This window comes from Pristiophorus japonicus, chromosome 10 (assembly GCF_044704955.1).
Source record: "Pristiophorus japonicus isolate sPriJap1 chromosome 10, sPriJap1.hap1, whole genome shotgun sequence".
NCBI lineage: Eukaryota > Metazoa > Chordata > Chondrichthyes > Pristiophoridae > Pristiophorus > Pristiophorus japonicus.
Genome location: NC_091986.1, coordinates 47,284,920 through 47,308,843, shown reverse-complemented (window position 1 = coordinate 47,308,843; position 23,924 = coordinate 47,284,920). Strand labels below are relative to the sequence as shown.

The following is a 23,924-nucleotide window of genomic DNA, read 5'->3' as shown; positions in this document are numbered from 1 at the left end:
GAGTCTGAAACAAAGCAAGATTTCCTTCTCCAGAAGTCTGTGCTTCATTTCATTTTTATATTTGGTCAAGCTCTGACTCTGGATTCAATTTGCATTTACATAATAACAAAAACACTTTGCCCCAATATTGCAGCTGTAAATGCGCCTTAAAGTAACTCTGCATTTATCAAATGTAAATTGTCATCTTTTTTTTCCTCCCCTCCATCCTTAGAAGCTTCAAATTATTGGGCTGGTTTCTCTTCACACTGTTTTGGCTATGGAACCTGTTGTAATACAAGAACATAAGAATTAGGAACAGGAATAGGCCATTTGGCCCCTCGAGCCTGCTCCGCCATTCAAGGAGATCATGTCTGATCTATCCCCATAACCCTTGATTCCCTTAATATCCAAAAAATCTATCGATCTCTGACTTGAATATACTCTGAGACTGAGCCGCCACAGCTATCTGGGGTAGAGAATTCCAGAGATTCACAATCCTCTAAGTGAAGAGATTTCCCCTCATTTCAATCCTAAATGGCTGACCCCTTATCCTGAGACTGTGAACCCTGGTTGTAAACTCCCCAGCCAGGGGAAACATTCTCCCTGCATCTACCCTGTTAAGCCCTGTAAGAATTTTGTATGTTTCAATGAGATCACCTCTCATTCTTCTAAACTCTAGAGTAATGTTGCTTTGACTTAGAAACATAGAAAATAGGTGCAGGAGTAGGCCATTCGGCCCTTTGAGCCTGCACTGCCATTCAATAAGATCATGGCTGATCATTCACCTCAGTACCCCTTTCCTGCTTTCTCTCCATACCCCTTGATCCCTTTAGCCGTAAGGGCCATATCTAACTCCCTCTTGAATATATCCAATCAACAACTCTCTGCGGCAGGGAATTCCACAGGTTAACTCTGCGTGAAGAAGTTTCTCCTCATCTCAGTCCTAAATGGCCTACCCCTTATCCTAAGACTGTGTCCCCTGGTTCTGGACTTCCCCAACATCGGGAACATGCTTCCTGCATCTAACCTGTCGTGTCCCGTCAGAATCTTATAGGTTTCGATGAGATCCCCTCTCATCTTTCTTAACTCCAGTGTATAAAGGCCCAGTTGATCCAGTCTCTCCTCATATGTCAGTCCAGCCATCCCTGGAATCAGTCTGGTGAAGCTTCGCTGCACTCCCTCAATAGCAAGAACGTCCTTCCTCAGATTAGGAGACCAAAACTGAACACAATATTCCAGGTGAGGCCTCACCAAGGCCCTGTACAATTGCAGTAAGACCTCCCTGCTCCTATACTCAAATCCCCTAACTATGAAGGCCAACATACCATTTGCCTTCTTCACCGCCTGCTGTACCTACATGCCAACTTTCAATGACTGATGTACCATGACACCCAGGTCTCGTTGCACCTTCCCTTTTCCTAATCTGCCGCCATTCAGATAATACTCTGCTTTCGTGTTTTTGCCACCAAAGTGGATAACCTCACATTTATCCACATTATTTGCCATGCATTTGCCCACTCACCTAACCTGTCCAAATCACCCTGCAGCCTCTTAGCATCCTCCTCGCAGCTCACACCGCCACCCAGTTTAGTGTCATCTGCAAACTTGGAGATATTACACTCAATTCCTTCATCCAAATCATTGATCTATATTGTAAAGAGCTGGGGTCCCAGCACTGATCCCTGCGGCACTCCTGTCAAGATCTCGACCTCCGATAAATGACTCAGACACCTTCAGCTCCAGCAGAAGTTTCTTTAATTTACTTGCTAGTAAGGGAAAGGTCACACTCAGTCAATGGCTAAGTGAACACCTCCGAAATGGTACAGTTTCACGAGATATTTATACAGTAAAACCCAAGTTATGGCCTCTCCCTGTGTATTGGCTCTGTCTCGCAGTCAGTGAATACAGATAAAGAGTTAATTACTACATCCTTGTCCTGACGTGGCTTCCAGATATTTCCTTTTGTCAGGGTTATTAGTTGGCCAGCCGGCCATTACTCGATGAGCTATTACCTGCCTTGCATTGTGTCAGGATTGTCCATTTTCCTAGTCAGTTATCTTTTTGCATCAAATGGATGTGGTCTCTACAAGAGATAATGGCTGGAGGTTTGAGTACTTGAAAAGGGTGGGGTGACATGGAACTGGTGTCGTATAGACAATAGGCGAGCACCATGGCGGGGGGGTGGCGGTACTTGTCTCAGCAGGACTTGCCTCCTAGCTGTCAGGTGGCTATCAGCCCTTTCAAGCCACGTTTAGCTGTTTATACAAGCCAACTGCTTTATGCAGAAATTTCTGGAAGGACCAGGACTCCATTTTGTTATATATTAAAAAGGGCACAAAAATACCGAGTGGTATCAGCTTAGATAAAAATACATTTCCACACTCCACTAGTCACTGCCTCCCATTCCGAAAAGGACCCATTTATCCCGACTCTCTGCTTCCTATCTGCCAACCAATTCTCTATCCACGCCAGTACATTACCCCCAATACCATGTAGAAACATAGAAAATAGGTGCAGGAGTAGGCCATTCGGCCCTGGCTGAACATGCAACTTCAGTACCCCATTCTTGCTTTCTCGCCATACCCCTTGATCCCCCTAGTAGTAAGGACTACATCTAACTCCTTTTTGAATATATTTAGTGAATTGACCTCAACAACTTTCTGTGGTAGAGAATTCCACAGGTTCACCAATCTCTGGGTGAAGAAGTTTCTCCTCATCTCGGTCCTAAATGGCTTACCCCTTATCCTTAGACTGTGACCCCTGGTTCTGGACTTCCCCAACATTGGGAACATTCTTCCTGCATCTAACCTGTCTAAACTCATCAGAATTTTAAACGTTTCTATGAGATCCCCTCTCATTCTTCTGAACTCCAGTGAATACAAGCCCAGTTGATCCAGTCTTTCTTGATAGGTCAGTCCCGCCATCCCGGGAATCAGTCTGATGAACGTTCGCTGCATTCCCTCAATAGCAAGAATGTCCTTCCTCAGGTTAGGAGACCAAAACTGTGCACAATACTCCAGATGTGGCCTCACCAAGGCCCTGTACAACTGTAGCAACACCTCCCTGCCCCTGTACTCAAATCCCCTCGCTATGAAGGCCAACATGCCATTTGCTTTCTTAACCGCTTGCTGTACCTGCATGCCAACCTCCAATGACTGATGTACCATGACACCCAGGTCTCGTTGCACCTCCCCTTTTCCTAATCTGTCACCATTCCCTCTGTCTCCCTGCATTGGTTCCCATCCCCCTGCCATATTAGTTTAACTCCTCCCCAACAGCATTAGCAAACACCATTCTGAATTAACTGTTTCATTCTCCATCCTAATGCAGAATTCCACCATATGGTCACTCTTCCCCAAGGGGTCTCGCACAACGAGATTGCTAATTAATCCTCTCTCATTACACAACACCCAGTCTAAGATGGCCCCCCCCCTAGTTGATTCCTCGACATATTGGTCTAAAAAACCATCCCTTATGCACTGCAGGAAATCCTCCTCCACCGTATTGCTTCCAGTTTGGTTAACCCAATCTATGTGCACATTAAAGTCACCCATTATAACTGCTGCATCTTTATTGGACGCACCCCTAATTTCATGTTTGATGTCCTCCCCAACATCACTACTACTGTTTGGAGGTCTGTATACAACTCCCACTAACGTTTTTTGCCCTTTGGTATTCCGTAGCTCCACCCATACCGACTCCACATCATCCAAGCTAATGTCTTTCCTTGCAATTGCATTAATTTCCTCTTTAACCAGCCACGCCACCCCGCCTCCTTTTCCTTTCTGTCTATCTTTCCTAAATGTTGAATACATTTGGATGTTGAGTTCCCAGCCTTGTCTCTGTGATGCCAACCACATCGTATCCGTTAACTGCTATCTGCTTATTTAATTCGTCCACCTTATTCCGAATACTCCTCGCATTGAGGCACAGAGCCTTCAGGCTTGCCTTTTTAATACTCTTTGACCCTTTAGAATTTTGCTGTAAAGTTGGCCTTTTTTTTTTGCCTTGGGTTTCTCTGCCCTCCACTTTTATTCATCTCCTTTCTGTCTTTTGCTTCTGTCTCCATTTTGTTTCCCTCTGTCTCCCTGCATTGGTTCCCATCCCCCTGCCATATTAGTTTAACTCCTCCCCAACAGCATTAGCAAACACTTCCCCCCCTAGGACTTTGGTTCCGGTCCTGCTCAGATGCAGACCGTCTGGTTTGTACTGGTCCCACCTCCCCCAGAACCGGTTCCAATTCCTCAGGAGTTTGAATCCCTCCCTGCTGCACCACTCCTCAAGCCACTTATTCATCTGAGCTATCCTGCGATTCCTACTCTGACTAGCACTTGGCACTGGTAGCAATCCTGAGATTACTACGCACACCAATCTCTTATGTGGGACCTTGTCAAAGGCCTTTTGAAAGTCCAAATACACCACATCCACTGGTTCTCCCTTGTCCACTCTATTAGTTACATCCTCAAAAAATTCAAGAAGATTTGTCGAGCATGATTTCCCTTTCATAAATCCATGCTGACTTGGACCAATCCTGTCATTGCTCTGCAAATGCGCTATTTCATCTTTAATAATTGATTCCAACATTTTCCCCACTACTGATGTCAGGCTAACTGGTCTATAATTACCTGTTTTCTCTCTCCCTCCTTTTTTAAAAAGTGGTGTTACATTAGCTACCCTCCAGTCCATAGGAATTGCTCCAGAGTCGATAGACTGTTGGAAAATGGTCACCAATGTATCCACTATTTCTAGGGCCACTTACCTAAGTACTCTGGGATGCAGACAATCAGACCCTGGGGATTTATCAGCCTTCAATCCCATCAATTTCCCCAACACAATTTCCCGTGTTCCTCCTTCTCACTAGACCCTCTGTCCCCTAGTACCTCCGGAAGGTTATTTGTGGCTTCCTTTGTGAAGACAGAACCAAAGTATTTGTTCAATTGGTCTGCCATTTCTTTGTTCCCCATTCTAATTTCACCTGAGTCCGACTGCAAGGGACCTACGTTTGTCTTCACTAATCCTTTTCTCTTCACATATCTGTAGAAGCTTTTGCTGTCGGTTTTTATGTTCCCGGCAAGCTTCCTCTCGTACTCTATTTTCCCCCTCCTAATTAAACCCTTTGTCCTCCTCTGCTGAATTCTAAATTTCTCCCAGTCCTCTGGTTTGCTGCTTTTTCTGGCCAATTCATATGCCTCTTCTTTGGATCTAACACTATCCTTAATTTCCCTTGTTAGCCACGGTTGAGCCACCTTTCCTGTTTTGTTTTTACTCCAGACAGGGATGTACACTTGTTGAAGTTCATCCATGTGATCTATAAATGTTTGTCATTGCCTATCCACCGTCAACTCTTAGTATCCTTTGCCCGTCTATTTTAGCTAATTCACGCCTCATGCTGTCGAAGTTAGCTTTCCTTAAGTTCAGGACCTTAGTTTCTGAATTAACTGTGTCACTCTCCATCTTAATAAAGAATTCTATCATATTATGGTCACTCTTCCCCAAGGGGCCTCGCACAACAAGATTGCTAATTAGTCCCTTCTCATTACACATCACCCAGTCTCGGATGGCCAGCTCTCTAGTTGGTTCCACAACATATTGGTCAAGAAAACCATCCCTAATACACTCCAGGAAATCCTCCTCCACCGCATTGCTACCAGTTTGGTTAGCCCAATATATATGTAAATTAAAGTCGCCCATGATAACTACCGTACCTTTATTGCACACATCCCTTATTTCTTGTTTGATGCTGTCCCCAACCCCTCTCCTATTTTTTTTTTGGTATCTACACATTTTAGTTTGTGGTCTGGCACCAGATAAATGGGCTGGGATTGTTATAAAAGCCCAATTGGTTCATTCATAGACTTCAGGGTAGAGAACCTGCCACCTCTATCTGCTCTGGCCTACATGTAACTCCGGTTCCACATTAATGTTGACTCTCTTGATGTCCTTTTGAAGCGACACAGCAAAGCCACCCAGTGGTAAAAACTATCGCCTGAAGATTTATCCAAATCTTCTCTGGGCAACTAAGGATTGGCAACAAATGCAGTGTTGTCCAAATCCTGAGAACACTTTTTAAAAATTGTTTAGATGTTATAAAATAAATATTTGCATTTTCTGGCGCCTTTCACAACCTCAAGACATCCCAAAGCGTATTACAGCCAATGAAGGACTTTTTCTGTTCAAAATCGGAAATACAGCCGCCAATCTGTGCACAGCAAGATCCCATAATGACCAGATCATTGGTTTAGGTGTTGATTGAGGGATAAATATTGGCCCAGGACACCAGGGAGAACCAGAGCGTTCTTCGAAATAGTGCCATTTGATCTTTTGCGTCCACCTGAGGGGGCAGACGGGGCTTTGGTTTAATGTCTCATCAGAAAGATGGCCCCGCCGACAATGTAGCACTGCCCCGCCGACAGTGCCGCGCTCCCTCAGCACTGCCCCGCCGACAGTGCCGCGCTCCCTCAGCACTGCCCCGCCGACAGTGCCGCGCTCCCTCAGCACTGCCCCGCCGACAGTGCCGCGCTCCCTCAGCACTGCCCCGCCGACAGTGCCGCGCTCCCTCAGCACTGCCCCGCCGACAGTGCCGCGCTCCCTCAGCACTGCCCCGCCGACAGTGCCGCACTGCCCCGCCGACAGTGCCGCGCTCCCTCAGCACTGCCCCGCCGACAGTGCCGCGCTCCCTCAGCACTGCCCCGCCGACAGTGCCGCGCTCCCTCAGCACTGCCCCGCCGACAGTGCCGCACTGCCCCGCCGACAGTGCCGCGCTCCCTCAGCACTGCCCCGCCGACAGTGCCGCGCTCCCTCAGCACTGCCCCGCCGACAGTGCCGCGCTCCCTCAGCACTGCCCCGCCGACAGTGCCGCGCTCCCTCAGCACTGCCCCGCCGACAGTGCCGCGCTCCCTCAGCACTGCCCCGCCGACAGTGCCGCGCTCCCTCAGCACTGCCCCGCCGACAGTGCCGCGCTCCCTCAGCACTGCCCCGCCGACAGTGCCGCGCTCCCTCAGAATTTTGTACTCTGGAGTGGGTACTTGAACCCACAACCTTCAGACTCGGGCGAGAGTGCTACCTACTGAGCCACGGCTGACAACTATGCTGTAGAAATGAATTGATGCTGTAGAGAGAAAGATTCATCAACCTTCCAGAAGTAATGCTGAATTTCTAAAGGCGTTGCATGCATTAATGTTCTGTTTACCTTTCCAGGCACGTTCAAATCAGCAATGAATCAGCTATTGAATTCTACAGAAAATTTGGCTTTGGAATAATAGAAACTAAAAAGAACTACTACAAGAGGATAGAGCCAGCTGATGCACACGTTTTGCAGAAAACCCTCAAATACATTTCTCCCTGCCGGAGTGTGGAAAATCAGAAGTGAAATTGTGGCTGATCCTGCACGTTTGTTGCCAAAAAAAAGTGTCTGTACAGACGGTTGGGGGGTGAGCGTCGAGAGGAGCCGATTCTCTTCAATGCGTTGTGGCAATATTCTTACCACGTTAACCTGAAACAACTCAAAAGTTATCCCGCATAAAGCATTCTGTATCTTCACCAGTTAGAATTAATGTATCTTGAGATGAGCAACCCATCTGCCAGAACTGTAATCAAAGCATGGGGTTTGGGCATGTTTTTATTACTTTAACAGATTCTCTAGGGGATATTTTTTTCTCGTTTTCCAATTCAAACGTGCAAACAAGTGATCTGATTTTGTATTTTAAAAAAAAATCCAGACCTATTCATGCATAGTTCATTTTTCCATAAAAGTTGAATTAGTACTTTCAAGAACTAATTGTCCTACGAACTTCTTTGTGCCTATTGGAGTTATAGCTCCCACTTTTCATTTCATGGAATAAATATTTCAATTTTAAAGATGATACTGGATAGTCGGCTCACTGGTTCATTTTGTCAGCAGGCGCCGATGTCCTGTCCTGTCCTCCTGGAGCTGTCCGTGTACCCACACACTCGCCTCGATTCCCCCAGTTCACCCATACTTAAATGTCCAGAGCAGCCTTGTCTGTTTCACAACTCAATCCTGTGCTACACAAGGATTAGATTAAATAAAACCTCAGAAGGTCGTGGCTGGAGCACAAAGGTATTGGGGTCGAGGTGATTAAATGTGTTCACGGATAAATAATTCGAACTTGGATTTATTTAGCAAGCCAAGCTAACGGGAATTGGGAAACAAGAACTGAAATCTTCACGGTAACAAGCTTCATCGAATATGTTCTGACCTTGAGTAACCTACGTGTGAGTGGGGGTAAGAGAAATGTTTTTTTTTTTAAAAAGATTTAGAATTAGGAGCAGAAGTAGGCCATTCAGCCCCTCAAGCCTGCTCCACCATTCAATGCGATCATGACTGAACTTATACATCAACTCCACTCTCCTGCCCTATCCCTTGATTTCCTCAATGTCCAAAAATGTATTGATCTCTGTCTTGAATATGCGTAACAACTGAGCATCACAGCCCTTTGGGGTAGAGAATTCCAAAGTGTCAACCCTCTGAGTGAAGAAATTTCTCCTCATTTAAATACACAATCGACGATCTAACGACAACATTTTCAGAACAAATTATAATCTGGTTTATCTAATAACTTGACTGATGAAAGTAACAAAAATAAAATACAAGGAATGAGAGAACAGCTGTAACACTCTCGTGCAATGTCCCCTGTAAGCTGCACGGCTTGCCTCCCTCATTACAGGCCCATTCAAATTTTTGTGCGTATAAAGGCTGGTGAGCGGCCTACGCGGGACTTCTCGGACACTGTGCGAGCCTTTAGTGGGAACTCTCGAAGTTACACATTTGACGTGTAGTGGTGAGTTTCAAGGCTAATGCAGTCAAGGGATTCGGGTGGCTTATTAATAGAATCATTACTTTCTGTTTCTAATCCTTTGTATAAAATGGATGGTAAGGCTGCAGCCTTTTATTTTGTTGTATGTTTTATATGCAGGGCTGAAATGTGCCTTTTTTGTTAACCTTCTACCTTTTGGCTTTGGGGGGTGCTGGGATGTGGGAACCCGAGAGCCACTGTTCTTGTGACATAACTGAACATTTACTGTACTCTGTGGCAACTGTACATGTACACACAGCAGAGTGCTCAGAATCAGCACTTTATTAGGCCCAACCAGCTTGTCACCTTCACTCAATCCACTACCTGCCTTCTCACCATATCCTTCAATCCCTTTTCTCTTCAGAAATGCTTCTAGTTGTTCCTTGAACCCATTTATACCACTGGTTTCCATTGCATTGGTAACTTAAACCTCCGTTCTAAAAGTACCAAGTTCTGTTGGGCATTCCTCTTGGAATCATAGAATGATACAGCACAGAAGGAGGCCATTCGTCCCATCATGCCTGCAAATTTGTCCCACACTCCCCGTTCTTTGCTCGTAGCCCAGCAAATTTTTCCTCTTCAAGTATATGTCCAGTTCCCTTTTGAAAGTTACGATATCTGCTTCCACAACCCTTTCAGGCAGTGTGTTTCAGATTACAACTGCTTTTAACCATACCTTCTTGACATGTGTGCTATGGTGTTTGAACCATTCACCATTATGCTCCTGGATTCATTTTGTCAATTCCTTTCATCACCATAAAATTGAATTTGTTTCCCTCAGAGACTCTCCCAAAGACAAGAGGCCAATCTTCCTGTCTTAATATCCTCGTATCCAGGCTCCTCTTGTTTGCCTCGTCCCTTTTCAGGCAAAAGAGGTTCAATTTTGCTTCTCCAACAGCTTAATTTCAGGATCAAAAGTCTACAGGAAGCTTAGACAAAGATCAAAAATTAATGTAAAGCCTTTTTCTACCAATATTCTTGTCACATAAGTCACTGTGAACTTTGCCTCAACTCCCTCCTCCTGACAGACCCATAGCGTTTTCAATGTTTTGTCAGTCACACCTTTACATAAAGTTGGTTGATCAGTGCAGGACTCTTCCTGCTGTTGATGTTCCCCAGCTACTACATTTATTTAAAGGTGTTAGACAATGCTCCATTATCCCTCAACTAACCTCATTTTATTTATTTAAAAAAAAACATGATCTGGCCAATATCACATTGCTGTTTATGGGACCTTGCTGTGTGTGAATTGGCTGCAGCCTTTTCGACGTTACAACAGTGACTGCACTTCAAAAGTATTTAATTGGCTGTAAAGCACTTTAGGACATCCTGAGGTCATGAATGGTACTGTATAACTGCAAGTCTTTCTAAGGCCTTCCGCTGCCAAGGCCCTAAGCTCTGAAATTCCCTCCCTAAACTTCTCCGCCTCTTGCTCTCTCTCCTTTTAAGAGGTATAGGAGCCTAAATTTGTGGGGCGGGGGGGTGGGAGAATTCTAGGTGGGCTGTGGGGCTGGAGGAAGTTAGAGAGATAGGAAGAGACAAGGCCATAGAGGGATTTGAAAACCAGGATGAGAATTTTAAAATCAAGACATTGCTGGACCGGAAGCCAATGAAGGTCAGCGAGCAAAGAGGTGATTGGCGACTCACTGATGACGAAGAACTCGAAGATTTTATAATCATCCTGTTGCCCCTTCTGCATCCTCTCCAATGCCGAGATATCCTTCATCCAAGTGCTGGGTCAAAACTGGTCATCAAAATCCACGGTGCGGCTTTATAGACAACGTGAACCACTTTCCATACCTTGGGAGCAAGGGCAGATATTGACGATGAGGTCCAACACCGCCTCCAGCGCAACCTTCGGTCGCCTGAGAAAGTGTGTTCGAAGATCATGCCCTCAAATCTGGCACCAAGCTTATGGTCTAAAAGGCTGTGGTGATACCCGCCCTGCTGTATGGCTCAGAGACGTGGACCATATACAGTAGATATCTCCACGCTGGAGAAATACCACCAATGATGTATGCAAGATCCTGCAAATCTCCTGGGAGAATCAATGCACCAACGTTAGCGTCCTTGATTAGGCCAGTATCGAAGCACTGACCACACTCAACCAACGCCGTTGGGTGGGCCACGTTGACCGCATGCCCGACACAAGACTCCCAAAGCAAGCACTCTGCTCAGAACTCCTACACGGCAGGCAATTCCCATGTGGGCAGAGGAAACATTTCAAGGATACCCTCAAAGTCTCCTTGTTAAAGTGCAACATCCTCACCAACATCTGGAAATCCCTGGCCAAAGACCGCCCTAAGTGGAGGAAGAGTATCCGTGAGGGTGCTGAGCACCTCTAGTCTTGTCACCAAGAGTATGCAGAAAATAAGCACAGGCAGCAGAAGGAGCATGCGGCAAACCAGACTCCCCACCCACCCTTTCCTTCAATGACTGTCTGTCCTACTTGTGACAGAGATTGTAATTCCCATATTGGACTGTACATCATCATCATCATAGGCAGTCCCTCGGAATCAAGGAAGACTTGCTTCCGCTCCTGGAGTGAGTTCTTTGGTGGCTGAACAGTCCAATACGAGAGCCACAGATTCTGTCACAGGTGGGACAGTCGTTGAGGGGAGGGGTGGGTGGGACTGGTTTGCCGTACGCTGCCTGCGCTTGATTTCTGCATGCTCTCGGCGATGAGACTCGAGGTGCTCAGCACCCTCTCGGATGTACTTCCTCCACTTAAGGTGGTCTTGGGCCAGGGACTCCCAGGTGTCAGTGGGGATGTCGCACTTTATCAAGGAGGCTTTGAGGGTGTCCTTGTAGCGTTTCCGCTGCCCACCTTTGGCTCGTTTGCCGTGAAGGAGCTCAGAGTTGCTTTGGGAGTCTCGTGTCTGGCATGCGGACTACGTGGCCTGCCCAGCAGAGCTGATCGAGTGTGGTCAGTGCTTCAATGCTGGGGATGTTAGCCTGAATGAGGATGCTGATTCTGGTGCGCCTATCCCTCCAGGGGATTTGTAGGATCTTGTGGAGACATCGTTGGTGATATTTCTCCAGCGACTTGAGGTGTCTACTGTACATGGTCCGTGTCTCTGAGACATACAGGAGGGCGGGTATTACTACAGCCCTGTAGACCATGAGCTTGGTAACAATTTTGAGGGCCTGGTCTTCAAACACTCTTTTCCTCAGGTGGCCGAAGGCTGCACTGGCGCACTGGAGGCGGTGTTGGATCTCATCGTCGATGCCTGCTCTTGTGGATAGGAGGCTCCTGAGATATGGGAAGTGGTCTACAGTGTCCAGCGCTGCGCCGTGGATCTTGATGACTGGAGGGCAGTGCTGTGCGGTGAAGACAAGCTGGTGGAGGACCTTTGTCGTACGGATGTTTAGTGTGAGGCCTATGCTTTCGTACGCCTCAGTAAATACATCAGTTATGTCCTGGAGTTCAGCCTCTGTATGTGCGCAGACGCAGGCGTCGTCCACGTACTGTAGCTCGACTGTACAGTCACCTAAGAACTCACTTTTAGAGTGGAAGCAAGTCTTCCTCAATTTCAAGGGATTGCCTATGATGATGATGATGGGTCAAAACTGGTCACAGTACTCAAGTGCGGATGTACCAAAGCCTCAGTATAGTATTTGTCATAAACAGCAAATGAGATGAATGACGAGTTAAACTAGCTTTTATTGGTCTGTGGTTCTGGAAGGAATGTTGGTTAAGGTATTTAGCAAAGGAACCAGGAGATATTTGCATTTATGTAGCACCTTGGACGTTGAAATATCCTCAGGATATACATTAGAACAACAACTTGTATTTATATAGCGCCTTTAATGTAGTGAAACATCCCAAGCTGCTTCGCAGGAGTATTATGAGATAAAAATTTGACACTGAGCCACAGAAGTAGAAATTGGCGCAGGTGATCAAAAGCTTGGTCAAAGCGGTATTTTTTTAAGGAGCGTCTTGAAGGAGGAAAGACGCGGATAGGTTTATCAGGGAGGTCCAGAGCTTGGCAACAGAAGGCACAGCCACCAATGGTTGGGCGATTATAATCAGGGATGCTCAAGAGGGCAGAATTAGAGGAGTGCGGACATCTCGAGCGGGTCGGGCGGGGGTGGTTTGTGGGGCTGGAGAAGATTAGAGATAGGGAAGGGTGATGCCATGGAGGGATTTGAAAATAAGGATAAGAATTTTGAAATCGAGGCATTGCTTAACCAGAAGCCAATGTAGAATGTAGGTCAGCGAGCACAGGGGTGATGGGTGCGAGTTAGGACATGGGCAGCTGAGTTTTGGATCACCTCTATTTAGTTTATGTAGGGTAGAATGTGGGAGGCTAGCCAGGAGTGTGTTGGAATAGTCAAGTCTAGAGGTAGCAAAGGCATGGATGAAAGCTTCAGCAGCAGATGAGTTGAGGCAAGGGCGGAGACGGGTGATGTTACGGAGGTGGAAATAGGCGGTCTTAGTTATGCTGCGGATATGTAGTCGAAAGTTCGTTTCAGGGTCAAATATGACACCAAGGTTGCTAATAGTCTGGGTGAGCCTCAGTGTCGAGGAAATTTCTAAGTTAAATTAACTCAGGCGGAGGCTTTCAGAATCGTGCTTCGAGAGAATTTTATTTTAAAAAGCGAGATATCTCGGAGAGCCTGCTTGGACCGTACCAAGGCAGAAAACTCTCCTGTACAAGCAAATTGTCCCCATCTTTATACAGAAATAGAATACAGAAATAGAAAAGGAATCTTATTCATTAGTTCCGTGAGTACAAAGGTCGTCTCGGGAGGCACACACTCTATCTGTTCTTGCATAGTTTCTCCCTGTTCACAGTCTGATAAGCAGAATATCAGGAGACTCCCTTTTAATACCGGATAGTCATTTAATTACATTTCTAAGTTTCAAGGCTAAAACGTGTGGGTGTTGTTCTAATCCTATTATTTCTTCAAATATAGCAAAAACAGAATTTAACCCTTCCCTTTACCATAAGCCATAGATTCATAGATTCTTTCTTCCACAATTCCCTCCTTGTTGATTTTTTTTATTTTCAGATCAACACAATTTCCTATATTCTCTTCTTGCGCAAAAGGGGGTTCATACCCTTCAGGGTAGGGTCGCATTTTGAGATATTCGTCTTCATCAACCTTTTCCTCTAAGCGACTTCTTAACCTTCCTTTCATGCACACACTTTTCCTTTCTATTTCGGAGATCAGGCCTATTACTTGACTAATTAAATTTTTTTATTTTATCCACATTCCGCAAAGGATTATTAATAATACAAGCATAACCACACCTACGATTACTATGGGGTGTATAGCAAGCTTCAGTACTGCTGTAGCTTTTGGGGACCATCCGGTAAACACATCCCACCAGTGGTGTACTGTTAAAGAGGTGACTTCGTCTGCGATTCTCACTAGTTGCCCCTTCTTGTAACTCATTTCGACTCTAAATTGGTGGATGTCTCTGCCTTGCTTTGACAGAGCTTCCTCAATTTTCTTGTCATTCCGTATCAAATTGTGCAGTCTGGTCAGATTAATTACGGGGGGTAAGGGTTCAATCTTGTGCATAGACAGATATTTTTCTACATTTTGCCATTGCCCAAAGGTATAAGTTCTTTTTACTTCAGGGTCATACAGGGTGTAGACGCTTCTCACGCATTTATTAATGGGGGGTTTATACAAAATTCCATCCAGATAGACAGGTTTATTTCCTGTCACACAGACCTCATTCTGTCCTATTTCCGTAATATCAGTGTCATTTGTTGGCTTTAATTCCCATTTACATACTCCAATGGAGTGCTGCAGTGAGCATGGTTCGTATATGGCGGTCTGATAGGGACATGTCATTCCGAATGGCCACCTAGCACATCCCCTCTGGTGATGTGTCATATTCTTCTCATCGACCCAATCTCCTTTAAATTCTGGGTACCAGAAGTTCTGTCCAAACAGCTGGGGCATTACTTGGAACTGACACCAAATTTATTTTCGTGTCTTACTTACTATCTCCACAGTAACGTTACATCCTTTTGAATTACAACTGGTATATCTTTTGAGGGTTAATGGTTAAATTAAGAAGCTTATCCCTTTTGTTAAATTTCCAGCAACCTTTCCCATGTGTTAGCATGGAAGGATAATATTTTCCTTTCTAACTCGGCTCTTAATAGCTGTCTGATCATTTCTTTAAACAGGCAATGGGTGTACTTGTTTACTCCCTGTTGTTCCTTCATTAGGTTCTCTATTTCCTTCTCTATCCTTTCATTCTGTTGCCAGGTCATTTCATTTATGACGTAACCTGATATTTGTAATTGCTGTAATCCTTCATCCCAGGCATTTCTGATTTTTATATCTTCCCCTACCAGTCCTCCGACGGCCTGGATTTTATTTTGTAGGGTCTCGATATCCATGGAGTTCAATGCTCCTATTCCTGCTCCCACTCCACCTAACACAGTCTCTAATACATCCCGTTTCTTTCTATGGGGTCTTTCTTTTTCAAAAGATACCTTAACACTGGTTGTGTGGCAACCATCTTAACCATCTTCTTTCTTTGGGGGATATTTAATTTGTATTGTTAGATTTAATACACCTGGGGATCTTACCACTGGGATGCAAGTGGTCAGTATCCTTTTTAGATGTCCCGGGTCCCGGTCTTCTGGGTGGCCGGATTCTTTTACTGACCATTTTACCACGAATGGGTCTCCTCCATTCACCGGGGTGTTATTCATGCACAACATCCGCTGCCCTTCTACCATGCTTGTATATGAATAACGGAGGAAGTCTTTTCTCTCGTCCGGCCCTCCTATGTACCCCCATCTCTTGTTTTTCCCTGTGCTCCGGGTACACTTCATCCACACATCGGCCTGGTATTCTATGAACAACTGATACCCTTTCCCCAATATAAACTGGAATTCCCCTCTTTCTTCCTTCATTCCACATGCCTCACATCGTGCCGTAAAATTCCCTACTTTACAACTTTGGCCTACTGGGCATATAAAATTGCCTTGCTGCCTTGCACTATTACTTCTTTCCCATACCATATTTCCCTTCCATACTCTTCCTTATTTTAGGACTTCTTCCTCCTGCCGGGAGTTCCCTGTCGCTAAAATGATCAGTATACCTAACGTCCATTTATAATTTTTCCAAGAGTCCCTTCCCATCTTCCCTTTCTTGTTTGTTTCTATACTACTCTTGAATTAAGTCGTTACAATATCAACACGTCCACACGATAGTAACAGTGACCCAAATAATAAAGACACAAATGAGCTCTGACATCCGTTCCTGAACTTTTGGGCAGTACTTTCAAGTCCAAATATTTAATTTAATACAAGAGCAGGTACAGTTCTTCAGCGAGAAGATGGCCTTTTTCTTAGTCAGGCAATCGTAGTACGTCCTGGTTCAATGCCTTTTCTTTTGGCTGTATTTCGTCGGGAAAATAATATTTACAACGGGTTGCATGCACCCAATTTGGATGCTTTTCCAACTTCAGCGCGGTTCGTGTTGTGAGAATTATCTGATATGGTCCTTTCCACCTAGGAGAAAAGGATTCTTTGTTTAATGTTTTTTTCAACACTTGGTCTCCAGGTCTGAAAGGATGCATATTTCCTTCCGACGGGGGCACCTGTGTCTGCTTTATTTGTTCATGCAGACTCCTTGCTATTTCACACATGGCCTGAGCATACTTTAGTGATTTTTCATCATTCCAAATTAATGCTATTTTTTCAGCTGCCAGTGGTGGTTTTACGCCAGTAGGCATTGGTCTTCCCAATAAGGCTTCATGTGGTGTCAAACCAGTGTTTCGGTTTTTCTGGTTTCTCATTGTATACAATACCAATGGTAAGGCATCTGGCCACTTTAGTCCAGTCTCCTGACATACCTTGGTAAGGGTAGATTTTATTATCCCATTTACTCTTTCTACCATTCCCGAGGACTGTGGCTGATATGGTATATGTAACTTCCACTGGAAACCTAACGCTTCTGCAAGATTTTGCACTATTTTTCCGGTGAAGTGTGTTCCCCTGTCACTGTTGATTCCCATAGGTATTCCATATCTTGGTACTATTTCTTTAAATAGAATTTTTACTACTATTCGGGCATCGTCTCTCCTAGTGGCGTACGCTTCTACCCACCTTGTGAACATGTCTATTATGACTAATAGGTACTTAAGACCTGATACTGGAGGCATGTGGACAAAATCAATTTGCAAATTTTCAAAGGGCATACTTGGCTGGGGTAGATGATCATATTCAGCAGGTGTTTTACCTCTGTTATTTTGTTGACAAATTTGGCATGTTTTAGCAACTTTCTCAATTACTACTGTTATTCCTGGTGCATACCACTGTGCATTAATAGCATGTATCATCCCTCCTTTGCCCATGTGAGCCTGACCGTGTGCTAGGCGAGACAGGGGCAAAAATAGAGATCTAGGGCAAACAGTTCGCCCATCAGGGTGACACCAGATGTCGTTTTTGAGAAAACAACCCTGGTTTTCCCAAGTTCTTCTTTCTTGCATAGTAACTTGTTGGGCTGTTTTAAGTTGTTGGATGTCAAGTACCTGTGGAGGGGAGTCTGCCTGTGCCGAAGCGGCCTGTTTGGCTGCTTTGTCAGCCCTCCTATTTCCTACTGATACTTCATCCTCACCGGTTGTGTGAGCTGCACATTTGATAACGGCTACCTTACTTGGCAACTGAATGGCATCTCTAATAGATTAAGCACCAGTTGAGAGTGCTTAATATGCTTTCCACCAGAGGTGATAAAGCCTCTGTTTTTCCACAGTTGTCCAAAATCATGGACTACATCGAATGCATATCTGGAATCAGTATAGATATTAGCAGTTTGATCTTTAGCTATTATACAAGTTCTAGTGAGGGCAAACAATTCAGCAGCCTGAGCCGAGGTTCCGGGAGGCAGGGCAAATGCTTCAACAGTTTTGTGGGGATTTACAATAGCATAGCCTGCCAAAAACAAATCATCCGACGGCCTGTACGATGATCCATCCATATAGAGAATAAGATCAGGATTGTCCATGGGCTCTGTGAGCAAATCTGGTCTTGGTAAGGTGGCTATTTCCACCGTTAACAGACAATCATGCTGGTCTGGATCCTCTACTTCTTTAGTAGGAAGAAAGGTGGCTGGGTTCACTACCGGTGCACGTCGAAAGGTATAGTTAGGGTGTGACAGCAGTAATACTTCATAACCTGTTCTTCTAGACGCTGTAAAGTGTTGGTGGCAGCTGAATTCAAAAGTAATAACATAGCTTGGGCTGTAATGACAGCACATGGATAATCCAAAACAATAGGTACCGACTTCTCCACCATGACTGCAGTAGCAGCTACAGCACGTAGACATGCTAGCATTCCCTTTACTACTGGAGGCAGCAAAACCGAATAATAAGCAACTGGTCTATTTCCCCCACCATGTTCTTGGGTTAGTACTGCGGTTGCAAATCCTTCTTTCTCATTCACATACATCTGAAAAGGTTTACCATAATTCGGAAGTCCCAACGCCGGAGCATTAGTAATGGCTTTCTTTAACTGTTTAAATGCCTCCTCTCTCTCTGGGGTCCACTCCACCTTGGGTGGGGCATCATTTAGGGCAGCTGATCTTAGGACCGCATCCCATTCTCGATAATCGGGGATCCATTGTCTACAGTACCCAACCATCCCCAAAAATGACAAGATATCCTTCTTTGTCTTTGGTATGGTGGCACTTTGAATTGTCTGAATTCTTTCTGGTCCTATCTGCCTCTGTCCTTGAGATATGTGAAAACCCAGGTACTGGACTTGAGTCTGACAAAATTGTAACTTTGGTAACGACACTCTGTGCCCTCTTTCACATAGGTGCTGTAACAGTTTCAGGGAGTCTTGCATGCACCTGTATCCGTGGCTAGAAGCCACAAGCAAATCGTCCGCATACTGCAACAGCACAGACTGATCTGATAATGAACAGTCTTCAAGGTCTCTTTTTACTGCTGCTGCATATACTGCGGGGCTTTCGGTATATCCTTGGGGCAATCTGATCCATGTGTACCACTGCTTCTTGTGGGTGAAAGCAAACAGATACTGACTTTCTTGATTTAACGGGATGGAGAAAAAAGCTGAACACAGGTCTATCACAGTAAAGACAGTTGCTGTTGGTGGTATAGCAGATAGTATAATGTTGGTGTCCGGTACCACAGGGGTGATAGGGACTACTATCTTATTAATAGCTCTCAGATCTTGCACAAAGCTCCATTCATTCGGCCTATTAACCTTTGGGTATGGGCAGTATCGGAGTGTTACACGGGCTCTGTGTCTTTTCTAAAACTCCTTGTTCCAACAATGCAGAAATGACTGGCTCTATCCCATTTTCTGCCTCTGGAGGCAGCCTGTACTGCCTAATGCTTGGCAACACGGCATTCTTTATCAATTGTACCCGATGGGGTACTGCAGAATGTACTTGCCCAACATGATTCTTATGCTTTGCCCAAAGTTCAGAAGATACTTGATTCAATGCCATTGGCAGCTTAGGGCTTGGTTGTTCCGGGGGTTGCTCTTTTTCAAAAGTGGAGGCATGTTTTTTACCTTTCCACTGGAGAATCCCCCTGTTGTGGGTGATAAAGTCTATCTGAACATTTTGCAGTTTTATTACTGCCCAAGGTTGATAGCTTTGTTGCTGTTTTTCTTTTTCTATTCCTACAATCATCGGACCCATATCTTTCGGTTTCGCTGGCGGTTTTGCAGCCAATGTCAGATGGGGTGTCGAGTTCTCTTCTCTATACCGCTGCTGCTGTAAGGGTGTCAAATCAATGGCTACCCCCAATCCTTCTGGTCCAAAATAAATGCGGGGCGTAGCTTCGACTATTTCTTCTTTTTTTAAAAAGGATTGTACCAGACACTGGTAAGTTTCAGCTTTTTGTCGAGTGTACCAGGCTGTACAATGAAGCTGAACTGCCTCAAAGCTTGTCAAAATTATATACATCAATTCTTCAGTATTAGGGTCGATTTTAGCTTTTAAATTTTGTATAACTTCATGTATCAAAGGGGAGTAGAAGTTGCCATTCAATTGCCAACAATAGAGGGCAGCCTTTTCTTTGTTATCCTCCCTTTTCTCTTCTTTAATCCCATTAAAGAACTGATGAATTTTATTTGGAGGGAGCTCCATGAGCATTCCTTCCTTTGTGCAATAAATTGTGGCTCCTAGTTTGCACAAAGTCTGTCTTCCCAATAAAGGGAGAGGTGTTGTTTTAGAGACTATCAAAGTCTCATCATTAACTGGTTGTCCTTCAATTATCAATTTGGTAGGTTCAGATAAAAATTATTTCATGGGGATACCGGCCACACCCATACTTAAGACGGTGGTGTTGCTTACAGGTAATCCCACAGAGGATGGTACAGAAGACATAGTAGCACCGGTATCCACCAGGAATTTCACATAAGTGTCTCCTACTTTTACTACTGCCAAAGGGTTTTCTTCTATGTCTGCTGATAAGCGGAGGGCTGCCGCCTGTACCACTAAGCCTCCGGGGCATCCCTATGCTGATTGGTGCGGGTTGGGGTTAGAGAACGAAAACTGAGGGACCAATGAAGGTGGAGGTTCGGGGAAATCCCCTTGTAACCCTCCACCCTGTTTCGGGGGGCATCTGCAATCGCGAGCCCAATGCCCTTTCCTTCCGCAATTTCTACACTCATCTTGGGAGCGGTCTCGTTGGGGCCACTGTTCTCTCCCTCTTCCTCGTCCTCGTCCCCTAAACCCTCCTCTATTATTCTGTGCTTGTCCTCTTCCCTTTTGCTGATAGTACTGACCTGCTGTTTTAGCCTTATTTTCCTTTTAGGTGAATAGTCCCTCCCTATCCATGTTGGCCAAGACTGTAATTGTTTCCTTCCAACTTTTTCCTTGCCAGTCCAAAACCTTAATTTTATAGGTTCTCGCGTGTTGCGACAACATACAATTTAACAAGGTTTGCACTGCCAAAGGTTCATTTTGATCCATTGGTATTCCTGCATGCTCGTTCCAACTATTTTTCCATTTGCCTGCAAAATCTATTATTGATTCTTCTGCTTTCTGCAGACAGCGCGTGACTTCCCCTATATCTCCATGCTTTTTAGCTCCCTTTAGTATGGCATCCTTGCCCCTGTGCTGCAACCAATGTTCCCGGGACTCATTTCCTTCTTCCTCATTATCTTCCCGCCAATCTCCATTTTCGCCGGCGGGTATAGGGAACATATCTTTTACACCCTGCCAAGAGGACCCATATGCTGCCTGCAGTAATAATTTCACATCTCCGGGGAGGGGGTTATAAATGGAACAGGTTTGCTCAAGCCAGTTGTGAAAGGCTACTGGCTTCCTAACAGGATTAGGGGCGGCTGATATCATATCCCGAGCTTCCCCCGGTGTCCAGGGCTTTAGACAGCCGTTGTTCCGATCATTACACGGGGGGCTTGCACCGTGGGGGTAGTGGTGGAATCAGCCTGTTTTACAGTTGCCCTGGTATTCATTCCTGGGCCAGGGATTGTGCCATCATCCTCGACTCCTCCCCCCGCCCCCCCGTCTCCATTTTCTTCTTCCAGTGGGTTTTGTGGATGGACTCGTCGCCTAGAGGCCTGATCCAGCTGAGCGGCCACTATTTCTATAATCTCCTGCCAATCATCTGGCTTGGTGGTTGGAAGACGGGGATATAAGCCGACAGGGGAAGCGGTCATAACCGGGGCACTCGGGGGGCTGTAAGAGGGAGGGGGCTTCTCCTTACCCTCCTCCTCTTTCTTTTTATTTTTAGGGGGCTGGTGCCTCTTTGCCACCTCTGTCCATTTTTTAAAACAATTCTCCATATAATCTTTATCCCAAGTGGGGTCCCCCGCCCCATCTTTGGTGGTCTGTCTCCATTCCTCAATTAAGGACAATTTAAAACTTCCTCCATATGGCCAATCCCCATCAGACCAACCGTACAAATCGCTACTAAACGTTACCGCGTATCTGTCGTCTCCTGTTTCTTTAATTACAGTGTCCGCCGGCGAGCCGGACGGCTCAATAGGATCTCCTACCTTCTCTCGTTGCTTTGCTACCTTACGGGTTCTTTTCTCAGTCTTAGGATGTACTTTCATTCTTTCAGTTGAGAGGTCGTCTTTCTTTCCTTTTCTAGGAGCTGGGCGCGAGCGCCCTAGAAACATAGAAACATAGAAAATAGGTGCAGGAGCAGGCCATTCAGCCCTTCTAGCCTGCACCGCCATTCAATGAGTTCATGGCTGAACATGAAACTTCAGTACCCCCTTCCTGCTTTCTCGCCATAACCCTTGATCCCCCGAGTAGTAAGGACTTCATCTAACTCCCTTTTGAATATATTTAGTGAATTGGCCTCAACTACTTTCTGTGGTAGAGAATTCCACAGGTTCACCACTCTCTGGGTGAAGAAGTTTCTCCTCATCTCGGTCCTAAATGGCTTACCCCTTATCCTCAGACTGTGACCCCTGGTTCTGGACTTCCCCAACATTGGGAACATTCTTTCTGCATCTAACCTGTCTAAACCCGTCAGAATTTTAAACGTTTCTATGAGGTCCCCTCTCATTCTTCTGAACTCCAGTGAATACAAGCCCAATTGATCCAATCTTTCTTGATAGGTCAGTCCCGCCATCCCGGGAATCAGTCTGGTGAACCTTCGCTGCACTCCCTCAATAGCAAGAATGTCCTTCCTCAAGTTAGGAGACCAAAACTGTACACAATACTCCAGGTGTGGCCTCACCAAGGCCCTGTACAACTGTAGCAACACCTCCCTGCCCCTGTATTCAAATCCCCTCGCTATGAAGGCCAACATGCCATTTGCTTTCTTAACCGCCTGCTGTACCTGCATGCCAACCTTCAATGACTGATGTACCATGACACCCAGGTCTCGTTGCACCTTCCCTTTTCCTAATCTGTCACCATTCAGATAATAGTCTGTCTCTCTGTTTTTACCACCAAAGTGGATAACCTCACATTTATCCACATTATACTTCATCTGCCATGCATTTGCCCACTCACCTAACCTATCCAAGTCACTCTGCAGCCTAATAGCATCCTCCTCGCAGCTCACACTGCCACCCAACTTAGTATCATCCGCAAATTTGGAGATACTGCATTTAATCCCCTCGTCTAAATCATTAATGTACAATGTAAACAGCTGGGGCCCCAGCACAGAACCTTGCGGCACTCCACTAGTCACTGCCTGCCATTCTGAAAAGTACCCGTTTACTCCTACTCGTTGCTTCCTGTCTGACAACCAGTTCTCAATCCACGTCAGCACACTACCCCCAATCCCATGTGCTTTAACTTTGCACATTAATCTCTTGTGTGGGACCTTGTCGAAAGCCTTCTGAAAGTCCAAATATACCACATCAACTGGTTCTCCTTTGTCCACTTTACTGGAAACATCCTCAAAAAATTCTAGAAGATTTGTCAAGCATGATTTCCCTTTCACAAATCCATGCTGACTTGGACCTATCATGTCACCATTTTCCAGATGCACTGCTATGACATCCTTAATAATTGATTCCATCATTTTACCCACTACTGAGGTCAGGCTGACCGGTCTATAATTCCCTGTTTTCTCTCTCCCTCCTTTTTTAAAAAGTGGGGTTACATTGGCTACCCTCCACTCCATAGGAACTGATCCAGAGTCAATGGAATGTTGGAAAATGACTGTCAATGCATCCGCTATTTCCAAGGCCACCTCCTTAAGTACTCTAGGATGCAGGCCATCAGGCCCTGGGGATTTATCTGCCTTCAATCCCATCAATTTCCCCAACACAATTTCCCGACTAATAAAGATTTCCCTCAGTTCCTCTTCCTTACTAGACCCTCTGACCCCTTTTATATCCGGAAGGTTGTTTGTATCCTCCTTAGTGAATACCGAACCAAAGTACTTGTTCAATTGATCCGCCATTTCTTTGTTCCCCGTTATGACTTCCCCTGATTCTGACTGCAGGGGACCTACGTTTGTCTTCACCAACCTTTTTCTCTTTACATACCTATAGAAACTTTTGCAATCCGCCTTAATGTTCCCTGCAAGCTTCTTCTCGTACTCCATTTTCCCTGTCCTAATCAAACCCTTTGTCCTCCTCTGCTGAGTTCTAAATTTCTCCCAGTCCCCAGGTTCGCTGCTATTTCTGGCCAATTTGTATGCCACTTCCTTGGGTTTAATACTATCCCTGATTTCCCTAG

At 45.4% G+C, this 23,924-nt stretch overlaps 1 protein-coding gene across 2 annotated transcripts in view; it reads left to right on the top strand.

Annotated features, from left to right (window-relative positions):
- The window catches only part of naa50 (N-alpha-acetyltransferase 50, NatE catalytic subunit), a 49,126-nt gene extending 41,285 nt beyond the window's left edge, over positions 1–7,841 (top strand). For both annotated transcript variants that reach the window (XM_070891419.1, XM_070891417.1), the window contains exon 5: positions 7,177–7,841. In XM_070891419.1, the coding sequence (XP_070747520.1) occupies positions 7,177–7,348 (172 nt within the window). In that variant the 3' untranslated portion in view covers positions 7,349–7,841. The remainder of the gene's footprint in view (positions 1–7,176) is intronic.
- The last annotated feature ends 16,083 nt before the right edge of the window (positions 7,842–23,924 follow it).